The sequence below is a fragment of the Drosophila virilis genome, chromosome 3 (assembly GCF_030788295.1).
Source record: "Drosophila virilis strain 15010-1051.87 chromosome 3, Dvir_AGI_RSII-ME, whole genome shotgun sequence".
Classification (NCBI taxonomy): Eukaryota; Metazoa; Arthropoda; class Insecta; order Diptera; family Drosophilidae; genus Drosophila; species Drosophila virilis.
The window spans coordinates 15,164,779-15,184,774 of record NC_091545.1 but is presented as its reverse complement, the minus strand read 5'-3'; the positions used below and the strand labels follow the sequence as shown (position 1 = coordinate 15,184,774).

The window sequence follows — 19,996 nt, the reverse complement described above, 5'->3', positions numbered from 1 at the left end:
TTTTCAGAATCGGTCTATATAATAAATATGTATATACATATATATTTATATATCAATTAGTTTTATTTGTCAACTTTTTGCGTAGCTCGAAAAGTATTAATGTAAGTGCAGATACCACGTTCAAACTATCCATGCCTGCCGCCAGAGGTATATAGACACACTTGCCTCTACTGCCCACCAGTTGCATAAATCTAAGAGACAAAATAGTTTAGTTGCAAAGTTCTAAATTAACTTGTTTACTTGTAAGCATCCTCGCTAACACCATGACTCTCGCCGCCAATAATGAGAATATTGTGTACTCCAGTCTGTCCCACTTCTGCATAGTCCACTGTATTGCCCGCCAGATTTTCTGGCTTTTTCGGGTTGTTTTCAGCAATGAATACATGACAATGATCGGCCACCTCGGGCGGTATGTGGAGTGGCAGCTGCTCCCAGGTGACATCATCGTGTATGGGCAAACGGAACTGTCCGCCACAGCCGCCGCGCAAAGCCTTCGACTCCCAGGGATCACAGCATCCGTGCGTTACCACCACCTGGCTGCAAGGCAAGGCAGCACATGTGCGTATAATGCTGCCCAGATTGTTGGGCTCTCGTATGTTGTCGCATACAACTGTAATGGGCAGGGGCTCACTGCCCAGCTGCTGCTGCTGCTGTATACCCCGCGTCGAGGGGCGTTCGAACAGAGCCAGCAATCCGGGTGGCGTTACCAGCGAAGACCATGTTTTCAGATCATGTTGTGGCACTTTGTAGATTTTTGTGTTGTCCTCCTGCTGGGCCTGCGCCACCCTTTCGCGCAACAAGGCCAACTGATCCCTTTGGCTAAAGAATAACGAATGCATTTTCAGACGGCATTGCAGGGCTTCCTCTATGAGACGTCGGCCTTCAATAATTATCTGCTTGTTGTTGTCACGGCGTTTGCGTGAACGCACTTCAGTGAGTAATGTGCTCATCAATGGGTCCTGTGGGCATTGTAAAGGCTTTAGATGTATAGTGCAAAGATAGTACCTCTATTCTACCTGTAAAGTGAGTCGCGTAAACTCCAAATTCAATTCGCTGTCTTTTATAAGCGGAGCAGGTGCCCGCTTAACTGTAGGTGTTGGAACATTTCTTGGCAGGGCCGATGTCGCTGTCGTACTCCCAGCTACAGGCTTCTTGTGTGAAGCTGGCTTCTGTTTACTAATTAATGTTAGTTTGTGCTTGCGTAAAGCTTCCCGCGTGCTCACTGGCTGATGCTGCAACAATGAGTTTTCGAACAGGTTCGCCTCAATGTCCAGTGCGTCCTTGATTTCATCATTGTGGCCACTAGAGCTGCCGCTGCTGAGGCGCACCAAATAATAATTATTTACATTCTTTATACCTGTTCGCACACTTCTTTTTATAACATTAAAAAACATCTTTGGAAAATGTTGCCGGTATAACCATATGTTTAATCGATAACAATATCGATAGCGGCAAGTAGTGATGTGCATTTTGGTGTAACGTGCGATTAGCGAAACTTTATTAAGAATATGATCTGCATTTAAAATAGTTCTTTAACCTTCACATGATCTACAAATGTAGTATAAATATGTCAAAATATTATCACAACAAAAATCAATATATTGTAGATATTAATTTAGTATAGGCGAAAGATAAAATATATTTTTCTGATAGGCAATGTCGTGACACGCGTAAAATAGAGTCATGTAAACTTTTCACCCTAGTGGCAACGTTCAACAAGTGTGTTTTAGTGCGAAAGCTGACAACTCTAGTTATCACGAATATTGCATAAAGTTCCACAACTCCGATAGAATATCCAATTTAAGCCTAATTTAAAGCCGGTTTGGACTTGGAATCGCATTATCTGCTCGTAGAAACAGCATGTTAACTAGGTCACTGCTAATTGCCGCCTTGGGTCAGCGCGCACCCAATTGGCTGATGAAACGCAACTTCAGCAACACGCAAATCTTCAGGCAAGCGATCAAAAATCATCAGCCCAATGATTTGGAGAGGCGCTTTCTGGTTTGGAGTGGTAAATACAAGACAGCAGCTGATGTGCCTACCTTTGTAAGGTATGTTAGTCAACGAAAACTAATCTAGTTAACTTGCTAATAGTATATTCGCATTTCTCACAGCCAGGAGGTAATGGAACGCTGCCGCAACAAGATGCGCATTATGTTGGCCAATGTAATGATTGGTCTAACCGTTATCGGATGTGGTATTATGATTTACAGTGGAAAGCAAGCAGCCAAGCGAGGTGAATCTGTGACCAAACAGAATCTGGAATGGCACAAGCAGTTCAATGAGACGGCCTCCACTGGCACCGGAGCAGCTGAAACCAAATAATCATCACAAACTACCAGCACAGCAAAGTAGATCGTTTAATTAATGCAATTGTAAACTGTAAACATTGGAATATTGAAATATTGAAATATTTTCCCGATGTTTTCAATGTCATTAGTTGCAGTAACAATTGCTGCAGAGTAGCCTTAAATTTTAATTGAAACAGTGATATTTCTTGAACTCATGCTAGAAGTTTTTATCCTTATTGTTTGATCAAATTGCCAACTGTTAATTGTAGCACACACAGCACTGAAATAAATATTTACTCAAAGCAAATCACGTTATTAATTAATGTAATTGTAAACTTTAAGCATTGCAATATTGAATTATTTTCGTATTTTTCAATATCCATATCTGTTTTTGAGTTCGATTCAATTAATGGTTGTTATCCGCATTGTTTGATCAAATCGCCAACTGTTAATTGTAGCGCACACTGGACTCAAATAAATATTTACTCAAATTTTATTTCATTAAGCCTTCAGATCTTAATGCTGTATGTGGTCACGGTGGCAATAAATCACTTTTTAAAAATATTAAAACGAATTCAAATACAAATTGTAATCTCTGCAACATAGCTTCGAATGTACATGAATATATTATTTAGATTTAGTCCATGGGTTAATCTAATGATTATATCTCTTACTGTCTACTAGATCAAGGCTCAAAACAGACGGAGATTGTTAAAGATTTTTCTTATACTTTTTATGTATATATTAAGCAGACTAATTCTCCAATGCTAAAAATGTCAACCTCGCTTAAAACTGAATGAATCGAATCATTAGATATTTAATAACAGGCAATTTTTTGTTTGGATTATGTGCGATGCGATCCATTGTATAGCAGCAGAAACATCAACAGTGACCACCACTTGCGCCAGGAGGCAGTGCGTCTGCGCGGAGAGAGAGAGAGAGAAAGAGAGAGAGAGAGAGAGAGTGGGAGCGCGTCCCGGATTGCCAGTCGAAGAGAGCGCAATGGACTTACACATGGCCAGCAGGCGACTACGTAGGAGACGCAGATGGGTGCAGCAGCAACCCTGCCGCTCTTCGGCTGCTGCTGCTGCTGCTGCGCGCTTTTCACTTTCCGTTCTTTCAGTTTGTCGAGAACGTTTGAACGCATCGGGACTTTGGAAATCGTGCGTGCAGGCAAAGCTAAGCAAAGAAACAAGAGAAAAAAAATATATAATTTCAAGTTGCAAGCAAACGCTGAAAAAGAAATGTGCAAAATATAGTGTAAAAATAAAAGCCAAAAGCGTTAGGCAAAAATGTGCGGGCAGCGTGAAAAAAGCTAAAACGAGAGCAAGTGTAAAAATGTAAACTACACACGCACAACACTCACACACAAAATACATGAATGTAAGTGTAAATGCCTGGTTGTAAACGCATAAGTTGTGTGTGTGTGTGTGTGTGTTTGACATACCAATGACCACAGACACTGCAAAAGGCAACAATAACAAAAGCTAACTGAAATATTAATAAACTAATTGTTTAATCAAACAGATTGATGCGGAAAATCCATAATAAAAAGAACATTAGACGCGCTATTTGTGCGTCTCTCTGTATGTGTGAGTGATTTTTTTCTTTCAAAAAGCAACTGTGTATGTGTGTGCGTGTGCGTGTGGGTGGGTTAGATTGTGTATGGATGCGCGCTTGTGTGTGTGTGTGTGTAGCAACATTCGTATGCTTTTTTGATTTGTGAAAATGTGTGTATCCGCGCGAATGTTGTTGTTGCGCGACGAGACGACAGTGTCAGTCGCCTCGTGTAGGAACTCCTACATAAACCAAAAAAAATAAATAAATAGAAAGGAAAATGGAATACAAAATTGTCCTTGTAGAAAAATCATGTTAATAATAATAATTGTATGATATGTCATTGGAATTACGCCCCGTTGCGTGCAAGATAATAATAATAATAACAACAAAAACAAGCTGCTGGCCCAAATTACGTGCACCCGCTTTTCATTTTAATGTGCATCAGTCAGGAGCCGCGGCTGCAGCAGCAGCAGCAGCAACAACAACAGAAAGTCATTCAACGAAAACTAACGGTGACGGCCGCGGCGGCTGTTTTGCGCTCTCTGTGTGTGAAAGTGAAGGTCGTCTGTAGGAGAGAAAGAGCGCACAGTATCAGCAGCAGCAGCAGCAGCAGCAGCAGCAGTAAGCAGCAGGCAGCAGCAGCAAAGTCCAAACAGTCCATTTGTTGGCGCAAATGTGCGAAAAATCCTTGGCTTGGTTTTCGGCGCAACAACAAAGCCACATTAATACTCATGCACGCATCAACATTCACACACACACACACACACACACACACACACACACACACACACACAGATGCATATATACACTTGCTTGGCATAACTCTTTGTATGCACGTGTCAGTGCCGTTGTGTGTGTGTGTGTGTGTGTGCGTGTTTATGACGCGCTTGATGCACAGCAGCTGCTACTGCGGCCCTCCTGCATTTGTGTTTGTTACTTATTGTTGCTTTTGTATTATCAGCACAGATGCAAATCCCTTGAAAGCTTTAAATTCCGCCTTGGTTTAGTGGTTTCGCGCTAGTTTTCAAGGATTTTCGAGATTTGACGCAGTGTGTTCTTATCAATCTTAAAGCTCGGGCATGTGGATTGCTGTAGGAATATAGAGAATAGAATATTAAATAAATGGAGATTGATATTTATAGAGAATTAATTATTCGAACTTTTCTACATTTCATAAATATATCGCAATTGGGTTCGTTTGAAGTGTAAATGTTTACAAATAGTTGCGGTTCAAAGTTCTTGCACAGCCTTGAAACTGTGCATGTGACAAAAGATGCATTAGTTCACAAATATTGTATAATTAAAGAATTCTCGACTGTTATATCAGATCTGCACTAAGAATAAACCAGAGTAAAGGTTTTTTATTTCGTTACTACTTACATAAGCTGCGTCCGATACTTCTTTTTATTATTTAAAATTAGTTTGTATATTGATTCCTGAAAATAATTGATTTAATATTTATTTAATCCCAAACTTCTTACATAAGCTTTGTCAAATATGAATTAGCGATATATACATATTTTTTTTTATTTTTTATTTTTAAGTAAAGGGGAGTTTAATATTTATTGTTTCTCAAATCGTTTCAATCAATGCTACTTCGGCAGCCCTGGCATACACATCGTATACATACGTATGTTCTTCGCCCCCAGCTATATGTGAGATTATTTGCAGATATAATCACATTTCACGCTTGAAAGGCTTGGCGGGCCTACATAAATTACGCCATTGCCTTCGAGTACCCTGCGTCTCCACACATCCTGCATATTTTCCGAGCTGGGGTCCACTTGCACGTTCTTGTTTCGGCTACGTTTCGCCCCGTCCCGTCCCGTCCCGCTGCTTTGCTCGGGCGCCTTGTCCTCAGTGGCGCGTTAAATGCGACCGAAAAGTTTTTCGGGATTGCTGATGCGTTCCACTGATAAGCAAGCACAACTCTCTCTAAAGTCGTTTCGCTTTTTATGAGTTTCGCAATTAGTTTGAATGGCATCTAGTTTATTCTGCAATCCAATAGCTTGCACATGACCCGGGGACATCTAAGGCCTTGCCCAACTGTAGAATTTATCATCTGATTGTCGAATGTGTGCAGGCAATTTAAATAATAAATTAGTTTTTGCTTGCAATCGCATGCTGGGAGTTGTTTTGTACACCCGGGCGTATACTTAATATGTTAAATTAATAATAAGCATACGCATCGTTGACCACGAAGCAAGCTGAGTAGTAAGTGCCTTCTAAATTGAATCAAATAAGATTGTTTTATGCAAAACAAACAATGAAAATTATTTTATTTATATTGAATTTACATTATCATTTATTCTTTAATTACAAATATTTTAGTAACATTATCTTCTTGCCATTACTTATATTTTGTGCCATTTATCAATTCGCCTGAAAGGTTGTTTATTCATTTTCGGCTCATCAATTTACGATTGTCCGCTTAGAATTGTCATTTGGTGCTGTTAAAAATGATAAATCAACATTGTTAAAATCGTCAATGTGTAAAGTTTTTCAATATTCTCGCATTAACGTAACAAGACACTCGTATTACACGAAATAAACCCATCGTCCATTGAGTTGGTGGGCGGCTGGGGAGATGGATACATAAGCGTCTCTTAAGCAGCCCGGACGCAAAATTATGAAATGCTCATAAGTCGCAGAGACAGGCAGAGCAGAATGTTCTTAATGTTGAGCCGACGACGCCAACAACGACAACGAAGTCGACGTAGACCCAAAAAAAAAAAACACAAATAATGAATAAAAAAATGAAATAAAATAAATATAAAAATACCGCCTAGCGACCCAAACCAAAATTAACCACCCACATTCAAAATCCCCCCTGGGGCCTCTGGGCAGGCGCAGACTTGGCTCTTCTCTCGCGCTGGCTGCTCTCTGGTCTATTCCTGCATTTGGAAATTTTCAATAGTTTGGTTTTCTAATGCCGCCAACGCAGACCCCAAAAAAAAAAAAAAAATTAAAACATACAAAACTTGCTTGTAAACAAAATCCAGCAAAGGGGCAGCAACAACAAGAAACGGTGGATGCTAGTGTTTGTGTGTGTGCTGTTATTGTTTAAATATAGCACACAACTAAATGTAAACATTGTTAACGTATTGTCCATAAAAACACAAAATGGAAATGCACAGACATAAAAATGCGTTTATGAACCAAAAGTATCATGAGTTTCCCTGCAATGTCCCATATATTTTTGTTTAATAGTATGCGAATTTGGCGGTTCCGGCGGTCGAAACTAGGAAATTGCGGCCGCAAGGGAGCGTGCGTGAGAGAGAGAGAGAGAGAGAGAGAGCGGCAAACTTACACAAGACGTGCGAGAGTAAGAAGGGGCTAGAGAGGGCGAATGGGAGAGAAGAAAATGAGAAAACGTTAGACGTGTAGCGAAAGTCAACTCATAATAAGGCCCGTAATTGGGTCCCTCGCAAAAAATGCACAGGATTTCCGTAGATTTTACGTGTATTTCATCCATTAACTAACAAGAGCTGCGTGGAGAGGAAGGTCTTTGGTAATGGGGTGCGCAGTTCTCAACAATAAACAAAACTACAAAAAAACGCGAATTTGCGAAAATACTTAAGCAATTGAAATGGTTGCAACGAATTGCGAATGCACTATTTGTCTGTGCGTACTTAATATACTTATGTTTATTCATTATATATTGAGGGGTATTGAAATATTGTTTACAAATATTTCAGCAGTAAAAATATGTTCTTAAATACTTGATTGATGTTATTTTATTTAAGCACATAAGCATTGGTATGTCTGGAATTTATGGATTTATGGGATTTACTCGTATACGTATAAACATAATGTGTCTGTTTTGATGTTTCTCATAAATGAAATTCCTGGTGTTTATGAAAGTATTAAAAAAATGTTATAAAAAGCGAATAATGCGCATTTCAAGCTGAAAAGTCAAAACAATTGTATTAAATTTACGATTTTTATTTTAAAAGAAAGTAATTACTTTGCTCGTGGTCCAAGCAGACATATTTTACTGTATAACTCAGTCCAATATGGGAAAAAAGTCCAATATGGGATTAAGAATATTTGGCTAATAATTTAATCTATATAATCTGTAAACTTCAAATGAACTTTACTCGTTATTTGACTTTCTATTGAGCCTCCGATTGGCATCAAATATTTAATAATTACAATCATTGTTTATTTGTTCACTTTTCTATTTGGATTTGTATTTAGAATGTTGTGAGTGAAATGTTTATGTTATATGTGCCCATCACAAGGCTCAGAAACAAGTCAATTACCCCCAACAATATTTTTTTTTGCAAGGGCAACTGACAAACAACTGAAAGACAAATTGTATACAATGTTGGTTTATGGGCGCGCGCTGTGAATGGATGAATGTGCATCAATATACGACTTTGGGTCATTGTTGTTGTTCTTCTTCTTGTCGCTGCACTCTGCGTTAAGATAACGACAATTACCATAACCTTGAGACGCGCTGCCAGATAGAAAAAATAAATGTATTATGTCAACTTAAGTAACAACAAATAATTAGGGCCCAACAAGATTTGGCTAAAATAGGCTACGCAAATAATTAATGAAGCCCGCAAAATAAGGACATGTGGCGCCTTTGTTTAGGTAACGGAAGCGCCGCCGACCCCTTGCCCCCTGCCCCTTGTCGACTGCCTCCATATTAGGTGTTGTTTGGGCTGCTGGGACTGTTTTTCCAGCCATTTGATGTTTGACAATTTATTTTGATGGCGCACAACACGCACACGTCAATTCTGGCTGTTGTTGTTGTTTTTGATTCATGTTGTTCTGCTTGTTGTTGTTATTGTTGTTGTCGACCTAGGAGCCCAGCCAGCGACGTCAGCAAGGCGACGTCAAGTCAACATCAATGAGAAAGAGCAAAGCAAACGGCATTGATTAATTTCCATTTGGGCACAGTAACCGACAGCAAGGTCGACCTATGCCAGCAAAATTGTTGATAGGATAATGTGGCATTAAAACATTAAGGGCCGACACGGCGGCTGCCACTGACAAACGTCGCCTGATCCGAGCCGAAGGAGCAGCCACCCTGCCCACGCCCACGCCCACGCCACGATTGTCCTGATTGAAGCGTTGAGGTAACGAGCCAAAGCAGAAGTGTGTGTACAGAACTGTCGAGTCTAACAGTCGATGAGTCTGTCCACTGTTTGAAGTGTGTGCCAGCTTACGTATTTAAGTGTGTGTGGGTGTGCATGGGTGTGTGTATGGCTGTGTGTATGTGGGTGTGTATTTTTATGTGCGCTGATTTTGATAAGCAGGTGGCGGCTAGACACTTTACGCTGCTGACATCCCATTATGTAAACTATAAAATGCAATTACTTTATTAGATTATCCCAAAGTACATCGTTTCAGGAAAATCAAGCCAGTTTTCTACGTAAATGTACATCTAGTTGCGTTTGCTGGTGCGTTTATGCCTCAAGCGCATAGGTTCACGGCTTTACGGGCAAGAACAAAGTGGCTTCGATATTTAATATGCATAGCCACAAAAATTTAAATCAGACTTAATTTGTAATTTCATAAAGTAAATTTTTCTGCTAAACTCAACAAAAAGTTATCTACACTCAGTGTATAACTACTAAACATTATGGCTGCCTAATTCTTGTTTTACAAATTAGTTGATCAACCTATTATAATATTCCGTTTAGAAAAGTAATTATAATTGAATAATATTTGGATTTTATATAGTACTATTATAGTCTTCTAATCCAGCAGGCCCTGACAAATGCTTGTTGTAAAAACTTATTTATGTTAGGCTGAAATTTTGTAATTTATGGTATTACAGTGGAAAATATTTCATGACAAATTTATAAAAATCACATATATCAATCAGTTTAATGCAGCACAAAATATGTGTATTTAAGATTTCAAAAAGCTAAAAGCATGGTGGCAAGAGATAAAAGCGATCATGGCCTGATCGAGTAGCCAATTATTATAGTATATATTTTAATTGTATAGCCCAAGTAAGACACATTCGCCTCATATGCAATACTCTCTACGGTACAATATATATTCTTCGATTTGCATATTGATTTCGGTGGCATGTTTTTCGTTCCGTCAGTTACGACCTTGGCATCTTAGTATTTCGTATGGAAAAACACAAATATTTGAATATTGAAACCCGAGAAACTTGCGTAAGCCTTTGGCCATAAACGTCTTTCTAACGACCATCAAACAACAAACAAGTTCTAATGGCTTTCGTTACGGCAGCGCCACGCACCTAAGACATAAAGTGCCCAACTCTTAACAATAATATTCATAATCCGTTTGACGGCGCCCATAAATATGCAAACACTTTCTGCCCTATATATGTATATATATATATATATATATATGTTACAGTGCATATCGACCCGTCATCTATTAAATGCTAACAACTATCGTGCCAGTCATGCTCGTAAATATTATATAAATCAAAGAAGCACATTATATAGACTTCAAGAGCACGCCAGAAATGTGACATTTATGGAAACAAATGACTTTTTGTCAACTGGCTAAAGACAAATGCAAGAGAAGAGGGAACACAGGCGGCGTGTTGGCAAATGACACTTAATGCTAGCGCAAAGATGTTTGGCGTTTTAATTGTAGTTGCAAAATGACTTTGGGACCGTTTCGGGGTGTTAACTGTGTAGAAATGCACATAAATTTTTAGATACGATATGCGGCGAGCACCATCAAACCACCGAACCATCAAACACCACCCACACAAGGCATCCATTCACAAACGCCAACGCGCTCAGACAGCTGGGTAGTCGGTCGGTCGATTTGCCGATTGGTCGTTCCGTCCGTCCATCGGGGAAAGTACAACAGACTCATTAAAATCGCTTAAAGTTTTGGCGAGTAATCGCATTTGTATCTGTATCTCTGTATATGTAATATATATGTATTTGTATCTGTGTCAATAACAGTATCTGCATCTGTATCTGTATCTGTATCTGTACTTGGCCAGCTGGAGGCGTTCTTCTGTGCGGCTCGTTTAAATATTTAGATAAAACTTTGTTATTGAAATGATGCATTTGGGCCATTGAATCATTATTAGAAAGAGGTGAAAAATCGAGCTCTGCTAGAAATAAATAAACCAAACAAGTTTTCGAAAGTCTACAAGTTTTATGATAAGAATTATACGATTTACAACCGGAAATTCCAAAAGTTCAGACCAGAAATTTGCTTGTGGTATTTCATAAAATTTTATTGTATACGCCGAGGCGCCATCTATTGTTGGGCATGTGCGCATTGTTTACGGAAAATTTTAAACAATTCCATCAACTGAACGGAGTCTTTGAGAATTTTTAATGTGCTCTCGAGATGGTGTCATAAAAATCTTAAATGTTTAAGAATTTTACACTCAACTGCATTTTATTATAGCAAATCGCAACATAAGTGGAATAAAGCTAAAAAAAAAACATGTTTACCATCCACACTTATTGCTCGCAAATTTTGTAGAAATATGTAAACAAATTTTTTGGGTAGCAGCTGAAGGTATTGCAGGATGAGAATGTAAAATGCACAAATGTTGTTGTTGGAATATATTTAAGCTTCAGAAGGAAGCTTCTTTGACGTTCGTTTCGTTTCGAAGCAATCGATAAAAATCGATAATGAAATCCCATTACTGAGCACTTCTTTTGGTTTTAATGGCTAGAGGCAACAAAGGTGACATGTTGCTCTTAGAATAGTATATATTTGTCAGGTATCTCTCATTTCGTATCTCTCCTAACGCAAGCTACATTTGCAGTTGGTAGAAGAAGCTTCAGGGTATAGCCTAGTCGGGCACTCTTGATTAAAGCACTCTTACTTCTTTTTTTATTGCTTCTTTGCTCCGTTCTAACTGAAAAAGATATTGCAAATTGAAAATTTAATAAAACTAATATGCTTTTTATCACTTTGTAAACAGCGTATAATGGAACATTTTTATCTCGTCTAATTCTTTATTTACACACCCATTTGACAATCTAGTATGTATCTTTACACAGCTCTTCTTGTTTATTTGTAGTCATTGCTTCGCTTTAGTTGCTGGCATTTCTATAAATATATTGCTTATGCATTTACTGAACAACAAGAATAAAAATTACATTTTGTTTATATCGTGTCGCCTTCCCATTTGCCTCACTCTACGTGGGCGGGCATTTTAAACTCTGCAGTGTGTGTTTGTGTTTGTGTTTGTGTTTGTGCGTGTGTGCCAATGTGTGTTTGTGTTTGACAGTGTGTGTGGGTTACTCAAGACGAGATGAGTTTGTGGCTTTTCGGTCTAACTTTTCTGATATGCTTTCTTTTCTACACTCTACCACAAATTGCATTAGTGCAGCGCATAGAAACACATAATATTTTCCATATCCCGGCGTGAACAATAAAGCGAAAATGACAGCAATACGTTTAAGCAATAAAGAAATGCGTGGCAAGCAGCTGCAAATGGCAACAAGACAACAATAATAAAGCAACATGTAAAGCATATACAACAAAACTAGGAACAACTAAAAGAAAACCAAAGAGAAACCCACAAAAACGCAATCCAAAACAAATAAGCCTAACAGGAAGCAAGCTGCCGTCAAGTGTGAAAGCTTTAACTAGAACTAAGTCCACGTGAGCCAAATTAAAAATATAGCTAGATAACGCTTCGCCGCAACTGTGCAGAGAGAGAGAGAGAGGGAGAGGGAGAGAGAGAGAGAGGGAGAGAGAGAGAGAGGGAGAGAGAGAAGCCTCAATTGACCGCCGAATACCTCGAAATCGCCCCCGTCCCACCCCGGTACCGTCTTGGGACACTGAAACATTCCACCACACAGTATGGCCTCGGTCGCCGCTTGGCTGCCCTTTGCACGGGCGGCGGCCATCGGTTGGGTGCCGATAGCTACGCATCCATTGCCACCGCCTCCGATGCCGAAAGATCGTCGCAAAACGGACGATGAGAAGCTATTGATAAATGTGTCCGGCAGACGGTTCGAGACCTGGCGCAATACGCTTGAGAAATATCCGGACACGCTGCTGGGCTCAAATGAGCGTGAGTTTTTCTATGATGAGGATTGCAAAGAGTATTTCTTTGATCGGGATCCGGACATATTTCGTCATATACTTAACTATTATCGCACCGGGAAATTGCATTATCCGAAACACGAATGCCTCACCAGCTACGACGAGGAATTGGCCTTCTTTGGCATCCTGCCGGATGTCATTGGTGACTGCTGCTATGAGGATTATCGCGATCGCAAGCGCGAGAACGCCGAACGCCTCATGGACGATAAGCTGTCAGAGAATGGCGATCAGAATCTGCAGCAGCTAACCAATATACGCCAGAAGATGTGGCGTGCCTTTGAGAATCCGCACACATCGACCAGCGCGCTGGTCTTTTACTATGTGACCGGCTTCTTCATAGCCGTCTCCGTGATGGCCAACGTGGTGGAGACGGTGCCCTGTGGACATCGGCCCGGCCGTGCCGGCACTCTGCCCTGCGGCGAGCGCTACAAAATTGTGTTCTTCTGCCTGGACACCGCCTGTGTGATGATATTCACCGCCGAGTATCTGCTGCGTCTGTTCGCGGCGCCCGATCGCTGCAAGTTTGTGCGCAGCGTCATGAGCATCATCGATGTGGTCGCCATTATGCCCTACTACATTGGCCTGGGCATTACGGACAACGACGATGTTAGCGGCGCCTTTGTTACGTTGCGTGTGTTCCGCGTCTTTCGCATATTCAAATTCTCCCGCCACTCGCAGGGTCTGCGCATCCTCGGCTATACGCTCAAGTCGTGTGCCAGTGAGCTGGGCTTTCTGGTCTTCTCACTGGCCATGGCCATCATCATATTTGCCACGGTCATGTTCTATGCCGAGAAAAATGTAAATGGCACCAATTTCACATCGATACCGGCCGCCTTCTGGTACACAATTGTCACAATGACGACCTTGGGGTAAGCCGCTGCAATCTTTAAGTTAATGTTGAAGTTAAATATTGCAAACTTTCATTTTAGCTATGGTGACATGGTGCCGGAGACAATAGCTGGCAAAATAGTCGGCGGCGTTTGTTCGCTCAGCGGAGTGCTGGTGATCGCCTTACCTGTACCTGTTATTGTATCGAACTTTAGTAGAATCTATCATCAGAACCAGCGTGCGGACAAGCGTAAAGCGCAGCGGGTATGTTTTAACTCACTCTCTCTCTATTTGCCTTTCTGCCTCTTACTCTAATATGCTACGCTCTCTTTTGTGCACATGCAGAAAGCTCGGCTGGCGCGCATACGCATTGCGAAGGCATCCTCGGGAGCGGCATTTGTTAATAAGAAGAAGGCGGCGGAGGCGCGCTGGGCAGCGCAGGAGTCGGGCATTGAGCTGGATGATAATTACAGGGATGAGGATATCTTTGAGCTGCAGCATCATCATCTGTTGCGGTGTCTCGAAAAGACAACGGTGCGTATACCTAATGAGATGAGCATTATTTGCAGGACTCGATCGATTATCAGGCCAACACGTCGTGCGGTTTCTTGTCGACTTTTTGTTTTATATTCTTTGTCGTTTCGTTTTTTTTTTTTTAATTTACATGTTGATTTATCAGACATCTTTGTTTCGTTTCTCTGTGTGTTTCTCTTTTCGACAGATGTAGCAACATTTGAACTTCTTTCTAGTAGCCAATAATTCTCACCTTTGCCTTGTGCTCGTTAGGCAAGCAATGACAAGCGACACAACAACTAGAACAGCAACAAATACAACAACAACAGCAATAACAACAACAACAACAACAGCAACAGTTCCACAACAGTTGCAACAGTGGCACAGTTCAGAAATCTTGTGCGTGCGCGTTATAAAAAAAACTTCGTACATATACATACACATACATGCATATAAATATAATAAAAAGAAGAACCTTCAGCATTTCTATTAATAATGATGATGATGTGCAAAATTATTAATTATTATTTTGTGCATTTGTATTCTATATAAATCGATATAAGTATCAATAGATGTGATTTGTTTCATCTTAAGTTTAACGTTTACGTTCAAAGTTTGCCATTTGTTTGTCATGTTTCCTACATGTTGCATTGGGTTTGGTTAACTTCCAGTTAACCAGCGAGCGACAAATTTCAAAAACAAGTCAAATTTCATGAAATCAAGCAGAATATATATATATCTATCTATATATGTTTATGACTCCCTTCTATAAATATCGAAACTGAACGTAAATAAATTGTCTAAAAGTAAGTGCTTTCGGTTTGTACTTAAGTTCCGTTCTGCTCTTTCACTATCTCTTGTTCTATCTCTCTCTCTTTCTCTTTCTCTCATTTACGCGGTGCATTTTGTTTTTATTTATTTTTTTGTTTTTTGTTGTTCATGTTTAAAGCAGCAAACGATCTGTGTTGAAAGCTATGCGCTCTGTTCTATTTTAACTTAACATTATTTTTGTTGGTTCTTTTAATTGGTAATTATTGAATATTATCGAAAAACAAAAAAAAAAAAAAGAAATAATGCTTGAAGAGGCTCCCAGCGAATGCTATAAAAAAAGATCTGAAACAACGCCACCCGCCACATGCAATCGTTGGCTGTCAACACTAAACCCAAACAAAAACTAAAACTAAATAAAATGAACAGCATTAAAAAACAATATTGAAAATTAAACAATTTGAAATCAAAGAGCGCCTACCAAATGGGGTAATTTATGCAAGATTTTCTTGTTGGATCTGTAAAATAATATTATGGAATTTATATGAGCATTTCCATTAAGAATTATATTCGATTTTTTCGCAATTTGTATTTATAGTATTGATCGTTCGATAACTGGTTCCAAACGGTTGGCATTCAGTTCAAGTACGTTTAGAATAAGGATTTGAATTGAACTTTTAGGAAAATATACCGATTGCACGGTTAGCTTTCCACATTGCTTACATATAGTTGAAGTATTTCAGACTCATGAGTTCACAGAACAAAATAACTGATTCGAAATCTATTGCACTTGCATTTAACATTCGATCTGGTTGCAACAAAAATGAAACATTTCGCCATTTAAAAAGCATGTTAAAGTAGAACTAAATAGTATAATACTCTTATTATTGTTATTATTTTTTTTTAAATGCAAATGTAATTCTTCATATAATCCAAATTGGTAGAAACGCAATTCAACAGCCGACCCAAAGTATATTTCTGTTAAACTAAATCGCATTGTTGAATCTTTGGTTTGCTCTTCAGACGAATTGTTTTTAAGGATTCAGATAAGATTAATTAATTAAATTTACAGATCTCAACTATTTGATGAGTGCTCAAAATCAGTTAACAATCAAAGCTATAAAATGAAACTAACCGAATCGTAATTGACGCGCGTGTTATTAACAGCTAGCTAAAATCGCACACAAAAGTCGCTCGCTCGTGCTTGCTTTGAAAAAAAAAAAAAAAAAAATGCCCCTTCCTGCCGCCTAACGCTCGTTTTGCTGCGCTAAGCACTTGGCCCTCGCCCTGTTAAATCACTTGGCTGACTAACAAAACAGTTCTTATTGTGTTATTGTAAAATTGTCATTGCTTAGGTGCCGAAAATCAACAACCTACCCTAGCCCCCGCCCCCGCCCCCGCTCCAAAGACCATTCACTTTCAATGTACATTTAAGCGTTCTAATGTTTGACAATTTTTCCCTACGCCCAGCTTTAATGTTCTGATTGTTGTTTTGACTAAACCTCTATAAGTATTTATTATTATTACTAAATATATAATATCCTATCCTGTGTTTGTGTTTTGTGTGTGTGTGTATAACCTGGCTTAAGATCCTTACTCCTTTCTGTATATTTGTGTTGAATTGATAAAAAAAAAAGAAAGAAAAAAGTAAAACCAAACAATGTACTCTATGTATTCTATGTTTCTCTTTGTAAAATTTTTCTGGTACTCACACTTAAATGCTCAAATCCAAAGGATCGTGAATTTGTCGAGTTAGAAATACCATTTAACGGCCAGCCAAAGCGACCGGGCTCGCCCTCGCCGATGGCTAGTCCCGCCCACTCGACAAACAGCGCTGCAGGTCTGTTGCAATCCTGTTGCGGACGCTGTTGTTCCCAGCGTTATCAGGTAAGACACCAACTGTATATACCCTCTATCTATTATATGTTGTGTTTGCAACTATGAATGTGTGCGTGCGCGCTCGTGTGTGTATGTGTGTGTTTGTGTTTCAAGTGCAGGTGGGTGCTAAACTATTTTTCTACATTAAGTATTTAGTTGTTTGTTCATTTTGTTTGTGTGTTTATCATGTACACTTCAAATCCAACAAATACCAAACACATTGATATTACGATTATATTCCGCCTAAAAGCATGCCACACTTTATCAACGGCCGGCAATAAAAGGTTTTTGTGCTAAAGTGTTGCCTGCTTTTGGGGTGTACGCAAAATGGCCGCTTTGTATTTTGAAATCAAACATGTTCTCGTGTTCAAGTGCATATTTTAAGGAGCGGTGTCCTCAAAGAATCATATATCTGTTACAAATATACTCAAAAATAAACTAGCAATAAAGTTTCTTTTAAATAAATACTAGACAATTTGTGTATATCGGCAAGCTGTACTAAATCTTTGCTTAAACTCAACTTTTTGTAGCGAAAAACTAATTTTTCGAAGAGCATTATATATGATTCTGATTCAGCCAGCTGCTAATTATCATGTACATGACAGAAGTTAGTCCAAAGCTAACTTCTCCTCTCACTCACTGTTTTCTTTTTGTTGGAGTGAAATGGACAAAAGCTTGCATACTTTCGAGCGCTTCAAGTTATAAATAAAAATGGAATTTCCAGAAAATCAGTGTAACATTTACGAAATTTTGCCGACACAATTGACATCTAATAAATCTTTGACCTAATCCCATTTTCGCTCTGCTTTACAGGCCTGCGGCAAGTATATGCCAGCCGCCAGCAATGCTCAAAATAGCCAAAACAATCAGCCAATGGATGGCACCTACCTGGTGGAGGCATCCTTCTGAGCCAGCCGTGGAGTATGGTTAATGCTAAAGAAGCTGAAGCTAATTTACGTTTACGTTTACGTTTAGTCTAACTTGAAAAGTTTTTAAAAATGAAATTGTATTTGTTGTAGACAAGGAAAACAAAAATGTAATCTATACAAAAAGCAAAACAAAAAAAAAAAGAAGAAATCTCTAAAATTTGATTTTCGAGTTAAATGCAAAATAATTTCATTAAATTTTGCAAAAAACACCAAACACACAAAATTATCTAAATGTGTAAAATGTAATAATATACTACACAAACACAATACATAAGCTGCACACGAGAATGGGTAAAAAAGAAAACATATACATAGAGCATATATAGGAAAGATAGAAAAAAGTACAGAATACAAACACACTAAACTTAATTGCGAAGCGGCAAAGTCGGATTTGATTAGCGAGGACCCGTTAATAAATATAAAAAATAATAAATGCAACACTATTTACTTTATATAGGTGACAAGACGACAACAAAACCAAAACAACAACAAGAATAAAAACAACAACCGAAACAGACGCATTTTAGAGGAATTTACTGTGTATGTTTTTAAGCGGGCAATAATACAAAATAATAGCATTGCAAATAGATTGATAAACAATTAATAAATTAAAGTAACAATTGTTAGGTACTCACTCAAGCAAGTTGCATTGGGTCCAAATAAAAAAGAAAGTAAGAAAGGAAAAGTAATAATAAAAAATAAGAAAAAATTAAAAACTAGTAACAACAAACATCGTGAGCATACGATTTGTGTAATAGCAAAACCAAAAGAACTATTTAATTATTTAAAAAAAAAAAAAGGAGAAATACAAAAAAAAAATTTTACGTATTTTTTAAAAAGTCCGTAGTTTAGTGTGTATAATATTCAACTAACTTGTATTATTTCTTCCAAGTCCTTCAGGGGACTCGCCGTTCATAATTTACTTATATGGGCCAGGCCAAGCGGAAAACTTTGTCCTGGCTCATTTTATGAGGACTAGTAGTATAATTAATTTCTAAGCCCATTGGAATTTGGTGTATTGTATATTTTTTATATAGTCCAAAGGTTTCAGTTTGTCATCCTTTTGAACACTCTAATGAACAAATCAAAATATTTCGAAAACAAATTGAACATTTAAAGAAAACTTTCTTCCAAGAACTAAGTTAGCAACTATTTAACTGTGTATGTATGTGTGTTTAGGCGAGGCTTTTAATTGAAGCATTAAAACCAAAAACAACAAAACTCTTAGCAAATTCTAACAAACTCAAAGTAATATAATTAATTAAACCAAATCAAACATTTAAAATTAGTTCAATATACTTAAAAAAAAAAAAAACGAAAAAACAACAAATTATTGAGCTTGTATGTATGTATAATAAATTTATTATGATTATTATTATTATTATTATAATTATGGTGTTGACTATTTAAACTGTATTTTTAGCATTTATTTCTTAACTTTAAGTTCTAACTTAATTTAGTACTGTTAAAAGCAACAAATTCAGCCTATCTAAAATCAACTTCAAACGAATTCAATGCAAAATATTTAATATGAATGATTTTAGTCAACAAAACTTAATATTAATAAACAACAAGTTTTGGCCACTAGAGCCAACTCCTGTAGCGATATTCTAAAAGAACAACAAACAAAAAACAAAAAAAAACTAATCTAAAAGAATTTCCGTTTTGATTTTTAGTGATATTTAATTCGAATTCGACACCTAAACACTCTGCCATGGGTCTGTGTCTGAACAGAACAACAACAACAAGAACAAAGAAAAACTATACAAAAAAAAAACAAAAAACAAATTAATAATAAAATAAATAAAGAAATCTGTTTACTTCCACAACAACAAACGGCGCGAGTCTTACGTTTTTGTTGCTTTTTTTTATTAACGTAGAGACAACGCCTTGACAGATCGATCGAAATATGTACGTAGAAAACTTGAGAGCTGAAAGTAACGGAAATTCCCACCATACATCATCGGCTATATAAAACTAGCTGGAGATCTATACTTAATATGTATGCACATACACAGACATAAAAGGAATATACATTTCTTATATACACGCAAATATATATATATATATATATATATATATATATATATATGTGTATATATAAGATAATACTCGTACAGCTGAGTGTTGTTTGTGTGTGAGGCAGGTGAGATTGATTGCGTGTTTTTGTGTGTGATATAGTCGGGTCGTTCGGCT

The 19,996-nt window shown here is 38.1% G+C and overlaps 3 protein-coding genes across 6 annotated transcripts; 2 read left to right on the top strand and 1 right to left on the bottom strand.

Annotated features, from left to right (window-relative positions):
* Positions 1-1,435, bottom strand: LOC6622126 (rRNA methyltransferase 3, mitochondrial). The gene is made up of 3 exons (XM_002047505.4): positions 1,017-1,435; positions 241-959; positions 1-191 (listed from the first exon to the last, which is right to left on the bottom strand). Exons 1-3 carry the CDS (start codon positions 1,392-1,394, stop codon positions 53-55), a joined length of 1,236 nt encoding a protein of 411 aa, XP_002047541.3. The 5' UTR covers positions 1,395-1,435; the 3' UTR covers positions 1-52.
* A 237-nt stretch (positions 1,436-1,672) lies between these two features.
* LOC6622737 (UPF0389 protein GA21628) lies at positions 1,673-2,787 on the top strand. Its single transcript, XM_002047504.4, has 2 exons — positions 1,673-2,051; positions 2,115-2,787. The coding sequence occupies exons 1-2, from the start codon at positions 1,861-1,863 to the stop codon at positions 2,323-2,325; spliced, it is 402 nt and encodes a 133-aa protein (XP_002047540.1). The 5' UTR covers positions 1,673-1,860; the 3' UTR covers positions 2,326-2,787.
* Positions 2,788-3,162: 375 nt separating this feature from the next.
* Shal (Potassium voltage-gated channel protein Shal) lies at positions 3,163-19,094 on the top strand. Of its 4 annotated transcripts, XM_015175157.3 has the most exons (6): positions 3,163-3,674; positions 12,158-13,753; positions 13,814-13,976; positions 14,058-14,246; positions 16,728-16,880; positions 17,685-19,094. In XM_015175157.3, the coding sequence occupies exons 2-6, from the start codon at positions 12,639-12,641 to the stop codon at positions 17,778-17,780; spliced, it is 1,716 nt and encodes a 571-aa protein (XP_015030643.1). In that variant the 5' UTR covers positions 3,163-3,674; positions 12,158-12,638; the 3' UTR covers positions 17,781-19,094. The 4 variants fall into 4 exon arrangements, with proteins under 4 accessions (XP_015030643.1, XP_015030644.1, XP_015030642.1 ...); XM_015175158.3 differs by lacking the exon at positions 16,728-16,880; XM_015175156.3 differs by lacking the exons at positions 16,728-16,880; positions 17,685-19,094 and adding an exon at positions 15,592-15,627.
* The last annotated feature ends 902 nt before the right edge of the window (positions 19,095-19,996 follow it).

Coding starts and splice junctions, on each gene's coding strand:
- LOC6622126 (XM_002047505.4), bottom strand. CDS start 1,394: ATGTTTTTTAATGTTATAAAAAGAAGTGTGCGAACAGGTATAAAGAAT. Junction 960..1,016: donor TTACGCGACTCACTTTACAG/GTAGAATAGAGG, acceptor CAATGCCCACAG/GACCCATTGATGAGCACATT. Junction 192..240: donor GTTAGCGAGGATGCTTACAA/GTAAACAAGTTA, acceptor TTTGTCTCTTAG/ATTTATGCAACTGGTGGGCA.
- LOC6622737 (XM_002047504.4), top strand. CDS start 1,861: ATGTTAACTAGGTCACTGCTAATTGCCGCCTTGGGTCAGCGCGCACCC. Junction 2,052..2,114: donor GATGTGCCTACCTTTGTAAG/GTATGTTAGTCA, acceptor CATTTCTCACAG/CCAGGAGGTAATGGAACGCT.
- Shal (XM_015175157.3), top strand. CDS start 12,639: ATGGCCTCGGTCGCCGCTTGGCTGCCCTTTGCACGGGCGGCGGCCATC. Junction 13,977..14,057: donor ACAAGCGTAAAGCGCAGCGG/GTATGTTTTAAC, acceptor GTGCACATGCAG/AAAGCTCGGCTGGCGCGCAT. Junction 14,247..16,727: donor GGTGTCTCGAAAAGACAACG/GTGCGTATACCT, acceptor TCAAATCCAAAG/GATCGTGAATTTGTCGAGTT.